Raw genomic sequence first — 16,372 nt, 5'->3', positions numbered from 1 at the left:
CCCCCCTAACCCCCTGACCCCCCCCACCCCTCTGACCCCACCCCCTGACCCCCCCGCCCCCCATCCCTCCCGCTTACCGAGAGGGAGAAACGCGATCCCGGAGTCCGCGGTCATTTGCTGCTTTAACGCCCCCCCACCCGGCCCCCCCCCCCCACCGGCTATTAACCCTCTCCAGGCAGCACGGTGTTTGTGCCGCGCCCGCGCCGAGCCACCGCTGTGACTCTTCAGCGTGCGGCCGCTGTAAACATCAATTTATTTATTGATTCCACTCGCGCCACTTAACAACAACAACAAACAACGCGTTTACGGCTGAGCGTATCCGTCCACCGTACAGGAGGAGGAGGAGGGCCCCCCCTCCCCCCGTCGGCGAGATGAGTTTCTCGTCGCCTGCGGCTGGACGTCCCTGCAGCTCACCCAAGACCTCCGCTCGACATCGACATTCCCGCTCTGCTGTCCTCGGGGAGACGGAGCGGCAGCGAGGGGCGCTGACGACGGCTTCGGCCGACGCCGCCTCAGCGACTCGCGCGGCGCTGATTGGGTCCGCGGTGAAACCCTACACGTCGCTGGTTCGTGACGCACCGATTCGACGAACGCTCGAATCGATTCCCGAGCTCGCTTTTCGTGAATGGAATCGTGCTTTGGGTGGCGTGCGAACCGATTTTATTTAGATTCCGGTATTGATTCCATATTGTAGATTGGAAGTGGGGGGGGGGGGGAATCGACGTGCGAATCGGAGTTGTACTTTAATCGTGACACTTTGAATCGGTTAGAACCCCGCCAATGACAGCTCCCCACAGTAACCTCGCCTCACGAGGCGGAGGACCTGGTCGGAGCGGCTTCTCCCAACATAGTTTATTTCCCATGCTATCACTCTTGTTATTCTAGTTCTTCCATTATATTCACCGTTGGTACAGCATATATATTTTTTTGTTTACGGAAGGCGACGTGTGGCTTTGTGTGCAAACGCGTCGTTCACGGCGGCGGTCCGCAATGGGACTGCTGTGCACGATCATTCGCCGAGCCATATTCAATGCAATTGTCCGTGACTTACCCCATCAATTATTGCCATGATTTATTGACATTATTGACATAAGTTATTGCCATTCGCCGAGCCATATTCCTTGCAAATTGTCCGTGACTTTCACCGTAACTTATTACGTAACGGCATTCTGTAATCTGCGATTGTTTTTTGCGCAAAATATCTCCCCACAGCAAACCGATCCTATAACCCACGGGGTAACTTGGTGTATTTTTTACTCCGTTGATAAGTGGAGTTAAAATCGCAGATATGAACCCGGGGTATAACCCCCCCACCCCACGTGGAGTTGTGTAATAGTTTCCCCTGGTTATTGCCTCGAAAGTGTTGGGCAACCTGAGTTGGAAAGCATTATATAAAACATGCAGCCACAACAGTTAAAGGTATAATTCATTTTAAATTATAATCATTTACAGCACGTTTTCTTTTTGCACAGTTTACGTGTACAATGACAGTATCTTCATATTGGGTTCGGTTTTCAGCACATGCACCTGTACATACAAAAACTCGTTTCTTGTACAGTTTTTTTTACACAACCTGCGCCGTCATTTCCCTATGATGTATTCTTCCCAGATATCCCTTGCAAAAAGTCTCACTGGATATTACCCAATTAGAAAGAACACGTGCATAATTGCCTCTGCTCATAGAACTTTAAGATCACAATTTATGTTATAACATTCATTAACAAACATCGCGATCAACACCACCATAAAACCCACCGGAATAGTTTATATCAACATAAACATAAGGAGTGGTATTTGGTAATTTACGAGAAACTTTAACGTCTATGTTTTGCAGCAATTCATAGTTGATGTTTGGGTGAGGCCAAATGTATTGTAAGACCCTCAACCACCTTACAGCCAAACATGCAATGTTTACAATAATTTAACAAACGGAAGAATGTGTGACAATTTCATCTTGACACGATGTTTCCTTCTGACTTGCTGAATTTTATTGACTTTCTGAATATTCTGACGAATATTGTTGGTTTAGTTTCTAGCGAAACATCACGTATCTAATTGCTAAATATTCTCGAGAGAATTGCTCTTTTAACTTAACGGTGAGCTGAAACAATGTGCACATTAAACGCCTGTGCAAGTGACATTTTAATGTGTGCCTCTGTTGAGTGGCAGAGGGCCTTAACACAGATTCGGTCCCAGGAATGAATTGCATGGGAAACCTAATTTAAACGCCAGTTAACCTTTAAGAAACAAACTACCTGCAGTGTCAGAACCAAGATCCAATTTCCCAACATCCGTGCTGATTGCAAATTATTCTCCTCCTCGACTCCAGACAAATCTGACGATGACATTTCTATGTTAATGCAATGGTCATTCCTTAGTGGTTTAAACTCGATTTGGTCCCACAACGCACCACCTAGCTAGAATACTTTTATCTCAAAAGTATTAAAATTGTAAGCGAGTCAGTGTTAAAGCCTACGAGTTACACTAAATGAGTAAGTGTACGCTACGAGGTATTTTATCAATTGCCATTTCCCATAGCAGTCTATCTTGGAAATGTTGTGGTTGTCTGCTTTATGTACATCCTTATATGTATGTACATCTTTGAATAATTAAAAAAAGTTTGAAAATCATGATCCTGCTGCTTAAGATTACTTGTGTCACAGACTGTACGATTCTGGAATGTATAGATCCCTGAGAATTCACAGAAAACCTCAAACTATGGACATAAATGGCCATCCATCGATTCAGGTTCGTCAAGTCATTGCCTTGAAAAATAAATTCATGAGATAGAATTAAACTCGATTTATAGATGAAAAACTAATTGTCAACATTTTGTAAAATCTAAAAGGTGTTTTTTTACCCAATTACAAATTGTGCTATCAGTATCATGTCATGAGACACATTTCCATTTCGAACCATAGATTGCATTGCACCACATCGTGAAAGAATAGCCCAGACGATGAGATCACAGAACAACTTCTGAAGCTCCTTCAATAGACATCTTTAAACGAGAGCAGCGGTTCTCAACTTATCGGTGACACCCCATGGAAGTTTAAAGAGGGTTTAAGGTGATAGGCTGTGACATGGACACTGTGCAGGGAGAATGTCATGTGTACGAGGAATGCAAGCGCCACTTTGTGCAACGAACCACACGAATACACGACATTAAATAATCTCTAACACCGCATCTTTGGTAACCTTTGATGTCTTTTGGGCAATCAGAACGGTGGCACGGGGATCAGTGGTCTTGATTGGGGCGCTGCCATACCAGGAGGCTGAGAACTACTCCACTAGGGGCACACATCTTTTATGAGCTGGAAAGATCGTAACAATTGTTTGTTCATCGCACGATAATAAAACTGAAATTTTTATTCTAAAAGTTGGAATCGGCCAACTTTTAGAATTAGCATGGTATCAGTCTCCCGGTTCCCCCAACCACCTCTGCTAAGCCTTTTAAAAGCATGTAAAACGCTTAATCTAGGTTTATAAACAATTGGCGGTATAGTCTGTAGCCTGGCCCACGGCAGAGTTGAAGACCGTGTAGTGGAACTGGTCAAGACCGGGAGCCCGGTTGCATGCTGCCCCTGCAAGCAGGACAGAGAACAGCGAATCAAAGCACAGGGCATTGTGTCATAATTTCAACTTGGAACGTACACAACGGTTTCTTACTCTCGAAGGGAGTGAACGACTCAGTGGTGTGAGGAGGAACCACAGACAAGTGGGCAGGCAGCAGCCACGTGGTGAGCTGGTGCCAAATTCCCCTCCAAGCTCTGCGGTCCTCTATATATAAACTCTTTTCCATTCCAATGATGTACGCGTATGTTATCGAAACGGAACCCAAAGAAAAAATGAAATAACTTTATCGCTACTGAAGCTTCCACAAGCCATGCGGGAGGGCGTGTGGCACAGTTTCGTGCCAGCTATCATAGAGTGCGGTTGTGTCGCTACGGTCTATGCAGTGAGCACAATATGTCTTTAAAAATAACGGCGCTACACCTCTCTAAATAAAATTTATGCTGAACCGCTTGCGCCTTCTGCTTACTCCACTGCTGGCGGCAGAGCCTCCGCTAGAGGCGGCTCTGGGCATCCCTTGCATGAGGCTAAATGCATATGGGAGAGGTCCTGGCCAGGGATTTAATCCAGGTAGCCGGATTCGTAGCTCGGCACAATAACTAGTGCCACCACACCCCATAAACACGGGCAGCACAACAACAAAAAGCACACAACACTTACCAAAGCCTCCAGTGATGTTGGCACAGATAATGGCTCCAAAGAAGCTTGGGAAAAACTTCTTAATCCTCCGGATGGCGTCTTCGCAAGCAAGCGTGGGATCCATGCCCCTCCTCATGCTCTCCACTGCCTGATAACTGAGACACCAATTGGACATCATCTCGAGTTACTCTAGTTATGGGTGCCAAGGTCACGCAATGGAAATAATTGTGCCTCACAGCAAGGTACCCGAGTTCGATTCCTGACCCGGGTGCCTTACTGTGTGGAGTTTGTGTGCCCTTCCCCTGTTCTGCGTGGGGTTTCTTTCGAGCTCTCTGGGTTCTTCCCATTGCCAAAAGCATAGCAACGTTTTTGGTGTTGGCCAAACATCCCCAGTGCGGACCCTCTAAAAAAACGCTTAAGATTCCGGGTGGCTTTTGTTTGTAAGGGAGTAACAATTGCTGAGTATTTCCCAGAAATGCCTCTAGGTTAAGACTTTTTCAGGCACAGTTGTTCGGGTTGTTGTAAAAATGTGATTTTAATAGGCAATAATAAACGTTGATTTCCTGCTCTAATGAGCAGAGGCAGTGCTCATCTCATATTTACAGCCCTGAGTCAGTGGTGGAAATTCCTCATTGCATGGGAGAGTCTATCCATAGGACAACTACTGTTAACTTATCCACAAAGGAGTACTTGTTTTATCGACTCCCGGGGGGGGGGGGGGGAGAGATGATGGGCTGAGTCAACCCCCAACCAGGATGTGAACGCGCAACCCTTCCGATTTGCAAGCCGCTCGCTCTACCGCTGAGCTCCTTGACGAGATCAGCGAGCTATTGTGGTTCGTTTGTGGCAAGCACTTTGTGAGTAATGAGCGCGACTTTATTCTGTATTCCTTCGGGAACCAGAAGAGCCAGTGGTGCAGCTCTGCGAGCACTGTACAGACACGGTGTCGGATCTTGCGGTACCCGTCACGACACGTGCCAGAGAATTCTGTACACGCCGCAACTTGGTAATGTTTTTTTTTGCCAGACGTCCCGTATTGTGGTGAGTTGCAATAATCAAGCCTTGTCTGGCGACAGTAGCAGCATACGCACCTTGGCAGGAACCTCATCATGACGTCACCGTCGCCCGTGGCCGATGCCCCTCCCACGCTCCCTGCTGCGTAGGCGCCGGCCCCAGGTACAGGAGAATCCCCAACGCGGCTGGAAGACGAGAGCACGCAAACCAAACAAAGATATAACCCGGGCAGGCACAAAGGGCTGTAAATTGGTATTATGATAATTTTTGTGCTACAGTAATTCACAATCGTGATGTCCCGAGTTGAAAATCCTTATAAAATAAGTACCACAGCCGAGCGGTGGTGGCTACGCACGCCTGTAATCCAGCAGTGTGGAGGCGAGGGTTGGTAGATCGCACAAATGTTGTGAAACTCCCTAACCAAGCGCGTCGAGGTGCCACACGTACCCTGGCATGCCTGGAGAAGGTAGTGCAGCAAAAATGTGGGCTACATCCGTTCGATCTGAATGCGACAGAGCATTCCCCTCTTGCATATGTCGGTATCCTCTCGCAAGTAAATGCTCATCAATTGGCCGATATGACCTTCACATATAAAGGACCGTACAGGGTGGTGGGCGGGGGGGAATTCGGCAAAAGTTCACCGCCCGGCCGCCTTTGCCACTCGTCTGCGTTTCCTCACACCTCCGAGTCATCATTTCCCTTTGAAAGTAACGAGGCGAGGTGTTTTTCCTTTGTGTAAATTCACACCTGCCATAGGAACGAGGAATTTCCACCTCCAGCTCGTGGCTTGTAAACGGGAGGTGAGCACTGCCTCAATTGTCATAGCAGGAAATCGCTCCGTTTTTATTATTATTATCATCACCAATTGAGGAGAGAGCAACAGCATCTAAACTCACCCAGGGATCTTGTGAGTTGCCCCGTTGGTGGAGGTCCCTGCGGATACTCGTCCCTGCGAGTCGATCACCACGACGCCTTCGAAAATGACACGGCATGCCACGGGCACGCCTCGTTAGCACCGCACGCGGGAGAAGAGTGCCTTTAATCGTACGCAGATTAAAGGCATAATTGACTGTTAAGAAAAGTATATTGAAAACTTTTTTATTTATTTAAAAGCGACCTGGCCACAATTGATTGCGCAACGAAGTGTTTCATCGTGTGGAAATTTATAGCAGCCAAATACTCTAAACGCATGTTTCTAATTGTGGAGAAAAATCCACGCGACCACGAGGGGAGAGAGACAAACAAACTCCAAATATACAGGTGTCAGGGATGGAATCAAATCCACGACCACCTGTATACTAGGCGAGGGAGTTAACATCTCGCAGGCTTGGGCCGCAGACGTCACAATGGAGTGGCAGCCAAAGGGGGGAAGTGCCGAAGAGGATCTCACCGCAGAGATGGGAGCGACGAGTTTAATTCTTGTGCAGGTGCTGGGTGGGCTTTTGTACCATAGGAGTGATGGCAACATCTTGGAGACGCCTTCATTCAGCAATGGACAGATATTGGCTGATGAAGAAAATATTATGGTGTCTACACTGCTCACTAGGGATGCGATGATACATCATCGTTTATCTCTCTACTTCATACGGCATTTGAAAAGCAAGTGACACGACATAACTGTGTCAAGTCTAGTAATCCATTGGATGGCATCAACAGATGTTTGATGTACGGCTTCTGTATCTCCTGTAAGAGAGTATGATGAGCAGTGGTCGGCTATCAGATGAACATGCGCTGATTCATCAATTTGTGTTGATTCTTAAGGTTATATGTGTATCGAATTGCGTGTGATTATAATTTTCTCCCGACTCAACACTCAACCGACTAATTGTCCCGGCTCTGGACATCAGTTTATTCCATCGCTGGGCATTGTGGCTCAGATTTTAATTCGGAAAACAGAGGAGAGAACGTTTGAGCCATCCCACCATCGCAGGATTGTCCAGGAGGAATTAACAGTGCCTACTGAAATATCGCAACGCGACACAGCCGTGTCTGCATCACGCATTGCCATTCAAACATTGTCTTACCAATCGTGTCGTGATTGTCAATGCCGATGGGACTTGACCAGGTCTGCGTAGAAGAGGCGATTGGTTTGTAGGGGCCGCAAGACTTGTCTGGGTCCGGTGTTACATTCTGCAATTGAAACACGGTCTATAAAAACGCAGTAATCGAAATCAAAGTCAGTACAATGCAATGAAGATTTGGATAGCGTCTACATGAGACTGGGCACAAAATCAGTGGGCACAGTTGTTACAGAGAAAGAGGCAGTCTGTCATAGGCAGAGGCCAAAAGCAAGTTATTGAGCCTGGACTTGAACAGAGGGCGTGGACTCAACAGCACCGATGGCTGGGGAAAGGGAGTTCCAGACTGTGGGGGGCAACAGAGGAGAAATGTGGGAGGCACAGAAGTACGATCCAACAATGGCTTTCGCTGCAATCCCCTCTGCTGCCCACAACATAGCTGTGCGGTAGCCTACAACACACTGTGGGCAGCAGAGGGCAAGTGCAGCAAATATTCAGCAGTGTGACTATAAACAGAAGGCTGGGTCTTGAGGGAGAAGAGGTCTGACCGCACACTGGCTTGGCGGCGATTCATTCATTCATCCATTCGCGTGAGCATTAGTTCACGCACTGCCTGAGGTCATGGGGCACGTGCACGCACATGCGAATTTCATGCAATATTACATGTGGGCAGGCCACACAACCCCCCCCCCCCCATACTGTGCATCTGTAATCTGGGCAATCACCACTGGGAGCCAGTCGCGAGTCGGACAGCCCCAATTCCCACAGTGTGGCCGTGCCCCGACACCGCATGAGTGACCGCCAGCGCTCTCGTTGGGTTTTTGAGGCCGACGCAGGTCACCTGGGAGCACGGAGCGTGCCAGGGTGGAGGGAGGGGGAGCAGTGGGGGGGGGGGGGGAGGCTGCTATTGCCCTTGTAGGTGTGATAGGTTGTCTCCACACACTCCGGATTCCTTCCACAGGCATAATATGAAACAGTTCACAAAGGGGAATTGCAAAGCATTCCAAGTGAAAATAGTCTCGCTATATAAATGTTACATTATCATTACATGAATTTTTTACATTTATTTTAGAACAAGTGGAATGTATAGTGGCCGCAGGGTTACACGGTATGCTCTTCTTACAACTTTATTTTAAACCAAGAGATCGTGGTGGGTCTTGTACTACATAGAAGGGTTGTGTGTGTGTGTGACCAGGTCTGTACAATCTTATTGGTTAATTGTGGTGCGTCATACAAAATCCAGTAATACATCATTCTGCAATGAAATCCAATTGATGACGACATAAGCAATCCGGATCGGATCCGTGACATCGTGGTTTGGATTGATTCATAACCAGATCAGATTCCATTGGGCCCACACCTCTAGTCTCCACAACGTAATAGCAATGCGTGTATGTAATGGTTGCATTAGCCATGTTTACATTACAATGATGAAAGTAAAATGCACCTTGCGATAGTTTGGCTGGCATGAGTTTCGCCTCCACTTCTCGTAGAGTTCCCTGGATGAGTTTGTGCTGAGGTCTTCTTCAGGAAAGCCCATTTCCAAAGCAAACTTCGATGCTGACAAAGACAACAAACACAATGCCTTAGTCACATGAGCCACAACCACCTCTGTACAATTTAAATCATCACTTTACATCCAATAGTTGGCAATGCCATTAAGCTGCATTTAGCTGAAACTTATTCTAAAATGGTCAAAGTAATTTGTTGCTCAAATAAGCGTTGAGGCAGTGCTCATCTCCTGTTTAGAGTCCTGAGCCAGTGGTTGAAATTCCCCATTCCTATGATGGGAGCAAGTCTACCAATGACAGCCGTTATTGACTTCCCCAACAAATGGCACTCACTTATCGACCGTGAAGGGATGAACCAACCTCCCAACCAGGATTTGAACTTGCAAAGCTTCCAATCATGAGCTGCTAATTTTACCGCTAAGACGCCTGGCCAATATTCAATAATAAAAATCAAGTAATCCAGAAGCATCAAATTTGCCGCGTTGTCCGAACATGTTTTGTACGGATTTGTATGTATTGAACATACATATCATAATTTAATAACAAAAAAGTGTGGACACCTAAAGGAGGGTGACTAAAAGCCAGATTATGATCACAAAACTCTAACAGCCTGCCTTGAACTAATTTGTTTTTTCAATATTTGTTTTATTATTTCCTTAATGGTTTCTCTAAAATGCCTCGATATTTTTTTTTTATTCACGCCATGAAGCAGGTACACTTCCCTGCCTCGAGCCCCTGCTGGGCTCCTTGGGCTGGCATTCAGGCAAGAGAGGAGGGTGGGAGTCAGGACCTCAAGGCCTTCTTAGCTTCGATCGCATTTAACTCTCACAGACAAGCCCTGCGACTGATTTAAATGGTTCAGTACTCTGCAACCGTATTGCACAGCAGAAGATAGGGAGTTGCATTTGTGTACGAGGAATGCAACAAAGTAATGTGCAGGCATGTTGCAGCAGCTAACCATAGCTACTAAACACACCGGCTTGGTTGGAACAATTGCCACAAGAACTGTCGCATAGCATTTGTGATAATTGGGATTTTGTTCCTGGTCTAAAATATTCTGGACTCACGCTCCATTCATGATACAGGGCAAAGGGCTGAGCTACATGAGTAGTGGGTGGGGCTTACAAGCAAGTAGACCTTTGTCAGGGATCCCCGGTTTTTCCTCCAGAATTTGGAATCATCGTCACGCGTTTAGAGTATTTGGCTGCTAGAAATTTCCACATAAGCCACTTCGTTGAGCTATCATTTGTGGCGAGGTCGCTTCTGAAAAAGAGCCCTTATAGCTCAGTGGGACTTACCTGGTAGAATAAAAAGTTAGTTAAGTAGGCAGGTCCAGTGTGAGAAAGAGAACAGAAGGCACTGAATCAGAATCAAAATATTTATTTATACTGGAGGAGGAATCCGATGAACTTTCAAGCTCTTTTTCACAGATGTCCAGGAGGGGCAGGTAAGAACATTACGACAAGAAACAAGACAATAACATGATAGTAGTGCAAAGTACAAGAAATATAAACATCACCCAAACACACAGAAATAAAACTAAACCATCCCCATCCTACCAGGCAAAGCACGCCGAGGTATTAACTTATTTTTCAGAAGCGAACCTGGCCACAAATGATAGCTGGGCAAGTGACTGAGTGGGCATGGCTATGTAAATAACGAGCATGGCTGATGGGTGGAGGGTGCTGCCAGCTCATCATGTGTCCTGGTTGAGCCTCACAAAACATTTCTTTTTTGCCAGAATGAAGTTAAGGTTTCGCAAGAAAAAATGATTACCGGATTCCCCCACCAGCAGGGTGTGCTCACTGTGCTCCATGACGGCCCTGGCTACGCCGATGGCATCCTTGACTCGGCGCAGGTCGGCAACGGCACCCACATCGAAGGTATCGCTGCAAAACACAACAGAGTTCTAGGTAGTCTACTGGCTCGGGGCTAATACCTTGTCAGACAGACACTCAGCCAGCATTGGTGAGATCCTAGATTCGAATCTGGGATTCAGACGTCCCATGATTGCAGTTTAGTTGTTGGTTCTCCTTCCAGTCATCAATGACTTCACAACAACAACACAAACCCCAAGGGATTTAAAAGAGGTTTTTGACACTGGGCACGAGTTTTGGGGTACGTCTTAACTTCCCAGAGCATCTTATAATCCGCTTGTTGCAGAGGTTCACAGTTCGAATCCGACCGGCCACTATGGTTAATACTGTGGGTGTATAAACTGTCAAAATACAGTGAACGTTACAGATCCTGTGGCGTTATTCACAAAAGTAGGCACCGTTTGCCGGTGTCATGGTCCAAATTAACCAAATTTGAACAATTACCTGCGAATCACTCAATTGGACTATGCTATGCACAGCAATCATTACCCCCGACTGCAAAAGCTTGGCAGGACCGTCCTGAAAAAGAGTCACGAGGCTCAGTGAGACTCTCCTGGATAAACAAGCCACGTTGTTCTTCTTGGTTCTTTCGGTAAAGTCACGTAGAATGGAAATAAAATAATAAAAATAAAACATATTTTATTATGTTCAATAAAACATATTTTATTATGTTTTATTTTTATTGTTTTATTTCCATTCTAAGTGACTTTACCGAAAGAACCAAGAAGATGAATCCCTGCAGTCACGAAAGCTTTAAATCAAAATTTAAGCCACGTTGTTCTTCCTCCGCACCTCCGATTAGCACGGCTGGCTACGTACAGGACGAAATAAGTTCAACATACAGACATACATAATAATTTTAAAAAGTCATTTCCTATCTCCCTCTTTTCCACTGCACAACCAAGCTACGCTGGGGCTGCACTGAGCCATCTCGGTGCGACTGGGGGGGGTGGTGCGCCAGGTTGTGTTTCCACTGCAGAAGCCGAGCGGTTGTGAATGACACGTGTGGATGGCATGGTGAGGCTGTGTCCTCACAGAGACCTACCTGACTGATGTCACGGGCAATGAACAAGTGAAGACGCACGTAGATGATGCGGTGGCACCATTGTGCCGCCCGTGGCCAAATTGAGATGTCTTGTGGGGACCAAAGCTTCACAGTTTGGTTCTGTCTTGGGTAGGTAAATATGCAGTGGAAAATCACCCATAGCAGGAGGGACCCACACTGGCTCAATTCGGGTGTGCCTGAAGAAATGGGTTACCTATCCCTACTGAACGACCTCCTGCCTATCTATAAAAAAAAACTAAACTATATTTTATTTTACCAGGTAAGGCCCACTGAGCTGTATAGCTTTTTCAGAAGCGACCTGGCCACAAATGATAGCTCAACGAAGTGGCTTATCACATGGACAATTATCGCAGTCAAATACTCTAAACGTGTGATGTTGATTCCAAATGTGGTGGGAAAAACACGGAGAAAAATCCACGTGACCACAGGGAGAGAGACATGCAAACTCCAAATATACAGCAGGCATCAAGGGTTTTGGAGTCGAACCCACGAACTCCTGTATACCAGTCGAGGTAGTTAACATCTCGTCATCGTGGCACCTCTGCCTATCAAGCTCACCCGTTCATGATCATAGCGTCCAGGGTGGTCTCCCCTCGCTCGTCAGGGCTGCCACCGTATCCCACGGAGCCGTCGCAGCGGTCCAGCTGGCACTGTTGGCAGCCGGCCTCCACGGCGTCCACTGCAGATCCACCTGCCTGGAGCTCACTCCACGCTGCCACACACACACACAAAGATCACCCGTGTAGCCTTAACAGACTGTTGGGGAAAGTGCTGTTAGCGAGCACCTATGAAGGCCGGCACCAAGACTCTCCACTAATGCACACTTAAGGGGCACCAACACTCTGCACTAACGCACACTCAAGGGGCACCAACACTCTGCACTAACACTCTGCACTAACGCACACTCAAGGGGCACCAACACTCTGCACTAACGCACACTCAAGGGGCACTAACACTCTGCACTAACAATATGCACTAACGCACACTCAAGGGGCACCAACACTCTGCACTAACGCACACTCAAGGGGCACCAACACTCTGCACTAACACACACGGGGGCACCAACACTCTGCACTAACGCACACTCAAGGGGGCACCAACACTCTGCACTAACACTCTGCACTAACGCACACTCAAGGGGGCACCAACACTCTGCACTAACGCACACTCAAGGGGCACTAACACTCTGCACTAACGCACACTCAAGGGGGCACCAACACTCTGCACTAACACACACTCAAGGGGCACTAACACTCTGCACTAACGCACACTCGAGGGGCACCAACACTCTGCACTAACGCACACTCAAGGGGCACTAACACTCTGCACTAACACACACTCAAGGGGCACCAACACTCTGCACTAACACACACTCAAGGGGCACTAACACTCTGCACTAACGCACACTCAAGGGGCACCAACACTCTGCACTAACACACACTCAAGGGGCACCAACACTCTGCACTAACACTCTGCACTAACGCACACTCAAGGGGCACCAACACTCTGCACTAACGCACACTCAAGGGGCACCAACACTCTGCACTAACGCACACTCAAGGGGCACCAACACTCTGCACTAACGCACACTCAAGGGGCACCAACACTCTGCACTAACACACACTCAAGGGGCACCAACACTCTGCACTAACACACACTCAAGGGGCACCAACACTCTGCACTAACACTCTGCACTAACGCACACTCAAGGGGCACCAACACTCTGCACTAACACACACGGGGGCACCAACACTCTGCACTAACACTCTGCACTAACACACACTCAAGGGGCACCAACACTCTGCACTAACGCACACTCAAGGGGCACTAACACTCTGCACTAACAATATGCACTAACGCACACTCAAGGGGCACCAACACTCTGCACTAACGCACACGAGTATTAACACTCTGGAGCAGCGTTCTTCGTTGCAAGGCCCGCGTGCCACTGGCTGCCCCTGGTGGTCGTTAGTGCGGCCCCTGACGATACCCAGCGAGTGAGAACACCACCCAACATCATCAACAACACCACCCAACATCATCATCAACATCATCAACAACACCACCCAACACCACCCAACATCATCAACAACACCACCCAACATCATCAACATCATCAACAACACCACCCAACATCATCAACATCAACAACACCACCCAACATCATCATCAACATCATCAACAACACCACCCAACACCACCCAACATCATCAACAACACCACCCAACATCATCAACATCATCATCAACAACACCATCCAACATCATCAACATCAACAACACCACCCAACATCATCAACATCAACAACACCACCCAACATCATCAACACCACCACCCAACATCATCATCAACACCACCCAACATCATCAACAACACCACCCAACATCATCAACAACACCACCCAACATCATCAACACCACCCAACATCATCAACACCACCCAACATCATCAACACCACCCAACATCATCAACACCACCCAACATCATCAACACCACCCAACATCATCAACACCACCCAACATCATCAACAACACCACCCAACATCATCATCAACACCACCCAACATCATCAACAACACCACCCAACATCATCAACACCACCCAACACCACCCAACATCATCAACAACACCACCCAACATCATCATCGTCGTCGTGCTGCTGTCAAACCCAACAATGGTTTCAAATGATGTGGCGGCCCCCACACTGGTGATGTCTTATTGGGGGAAGTGGCACCCCCTCTGAGAATGAGTGAAGAACACCGCTCCAGACTAACACGCAGAGTAAGAACACGCAACACTAACACACATGGTTACAGTACTAACACGCAACACTAACACACATGGTTACAGTACGAACACGCAACACTAGCACACATGGCTACAGTACGAACACGCTACACTAACACACATGGTTACAGTACGAACACGCAACACTAGCACACATGGTTACAGTACGAACACGCTACACTAACACACATGGCTACAGTACGAACACGCTACACTAGTACACATGGTTACAGTACGAACACGCTACACTAACACACATGGTTACAGTACGAACACGCTACACTAACACACATGGTTACAGTACGAACACGCTACACTAACACACATGGTTACAGTACGAACACGCAACACTAGCACACATGGTTACAGTACTAACACGCTACACTAACACACATGGTTACAGTACGAACACGCTACACTAACACACATGGTTACAGTACGAACACGCAACACTAGCACACATGGTTACAGTACGAACACGCTACACTAACACACATGGCTACAGTACGAACACGCTACACTAACACACATGGTTACAGTACGAACACGCTACACTAACACACATGGTTACAGTACGAACACGCTACACTAGCACACATGGTTACAGTACGAACACGCTACACTAGCACACATGGTTACAGTACGAACACGCTACACTAACACACATAGCTATAGTACGAACACGCTACACTTACACACATGGTTACAGTACGAACACGCTACACTAACACACATAGCTATAGTACGAACACGCTACACTAACACACATAGCTATAGTACTAACACTCCACTAACACACATGGTTACAGTACTAACACTCCACGGGGGATGGGGGCACTGACACTACACGCTGACACACATACGTACTAACACTACACCCAGACACAACGTGCGCTAATACTCTACAATTGCAAGGTAATAACACTTGTCAGTAACAGCGTACTAACTCGACACTAAGGCTCCACGTTAACACGCGGGGACACTTACAGTAAACACGCTGATACACACATTGGTGCTAGCACTCTGTACTAACACTCCACTAACACACACGGCTACTAACGCTGTGCGCCTACACACACACAAGGTACTAGCGCTACACTAACACACTGCCATGGTACGTGCTGTGCGAAATAAGTTAAACGTACGTACGTGTCGACACACAGAGGTACTAACACTCTACGCTTAACGCAGCAGAGGTGCAGAGCTAACACGGCAACATAGATGTACGTACCAACACCCCCCGTGCGCGACGCTGCGCAGTGCAATGCACTTCCATGGCCTTACGCCACGACCACCATCCCCCCCTGCTCGCCTGAGTCCCCTGCCGGGCAGAGGGCGACTTCTCCTGGCTGGGGCCCTCGGCTCCGCCGGCCTCGAATGCGAGGAGCTGCGAGGGGCTTCGGGCGTGGCGTTTCGCGCCCGCCGCACGAATTAAAACACAAAACCCGGCCCCACTCCCGCTCACAACCAGTGACGATCATCTGAACCGGTCCTGGGGTCTCCCCTAGGTAGACTCAGCCTCAAATGAGTACCCCGTGCGAGGGTGTGAACATCTCAGCCGCTCCTGGGGAGAGAAAGGTGGCCGGGGGCATGGTGCTGGCCACAACAACCCCTCCGTGCCGGCCGCCACTGATCTCTGCCTGTCCGTGTCCTCACCTCGCCGTGCCGTTTGTCTGAACGGCCACGTGTTCACGACGAGGGGAAGCGGTGGCGGCGGGGCGCACAGAACCACACAGCCACTCGCCAGCAGCAGTAGCAGCAGCAGCGGAGGAGACAAAGACGGACGGCAACGTAGGTAGAGAGCCATGGCCGGGCAGACTCGGGGTGAATGGTCCCCGCACGAGCCGCGGGTCACGAGGAGCGGGAGGCGTGGGGGTGGCCGCAGGGG

The 16,372-nt window shown here is 48.1% G+C and overlaps 2 protein-coding genes and 1 long non-coding RNA gene across 5 annotated transcripts in view; 1 reads left to right on the top strand and 2 right to left on the bottom strand.

Moving 5' to 3' along the window:
• Window positions 1-610, bottom strand: part of LOC142905261 (E3 ubiquitin-protein ligase NRDP1-like) — a 16,894-nt gene extending 16,284 nt beyond the window's left edge. The window contains exon 1 of one of the 3 annotated variants that reach the window (XM_076074721.1): window positions 415-610. The gene's annotated coding sequence lies outside the window, so the exon portion shown is untranslated. Of the gene's footprint in view, window positions 1-77 lie in introns of all 3 variants that reach the window. The other 2 variants (XM_076074720.1, XM_076074718.1) reach the window with 2 other exon arrangements.
• The window catches only part of LOC142931179 (uncharacterized), a 4,510-nt gene extending 1,877 nt beyond the window's left edge, over window positions 1-2,633 (top strand). The window contains exon 2 of the long non-coding RNA XR_012947157.1: window positions 335-2,633. This is a non-coding gene — a long non-coding RNA (uncharacterized LOC142931179). The remainder of the gene's footprint in view (window positions 1-334) is intronic.
• On the bottom strand, window positions 1,414-16,372 carry LOC116953159 (N(4)-(beta-N-acetylglucosaminyl)-L-asparaginase). Its single transcript, XM_032973067.2, has 9 exons — window positions 16,141-16,372; window positions 12,257-12,410; window positions 10,532-10,644; window positions 8,692-8,804; window positions 7,251-7,356; window positions 6,123-6,198; window positions 5,304-5,411; window positions 4,234-4,367; window positions 1,414-3,584 (listed from the first exon to the last, which is right to left on the bottom strand). Exons 1-9 carry the CDS (start codon window positions 16,289-16,291, stop codon window positions 3,484-3,486), a joined length of 1,056 nt encoding a protein of 351 aa, XP_032828958.2. The 5' UTR covers window positions 16,292-16,372; the 3' UTR covers window positions 1,414-3,483.

The sequence above is a fragment of the Petromyzon marinus genome, chromosome 50, assembly GCF_048934315.1.
Source record: "Petromyzon marinus isolate PM22_M1 ecotype Great Lakes invasive population chromosome 50, UKy_Petmar_22M1.pri1.0, whole genome shotgun sequence".
Lineage (NCBI taxonomy): Eukaryota > Metazoa > Chordata > Hyperoartia > Petromyzontiformes > Petromyzontidae > Petromyzon > Petromyzon marinus.
The sequence above is the reverse complement of the archived record's forward strand: the minus strand, read 5'-3'. Positions and strand labels throughout refer to the sequence as shown.

Excerpts from the sequence above, each read along its gene's own strand:
- LOC116953159 (XM_032973067.2), bottom strand. The coding sequence starts at position 16,291 with ATGGCTCTCTACCTACGTTGCCGTCCGTCTTTGTCTCCTCCGCTGCTG. Across the intron at positions 10,645-12,256 it reads GACGCTATGATCATGAACGG|CGATACCTTCGATGTGGGTG; the intron begins GTGAGCTTGATA and ends TGTGTTTTGCAG. Across the intron at positions 7,357-8,691 it reads GCCAGCCAAACTATCGCAAG|AATGTAACACCGGACCCAGA; the intron begins GTGCATTTTACT and ends TTTCAATTGCAG.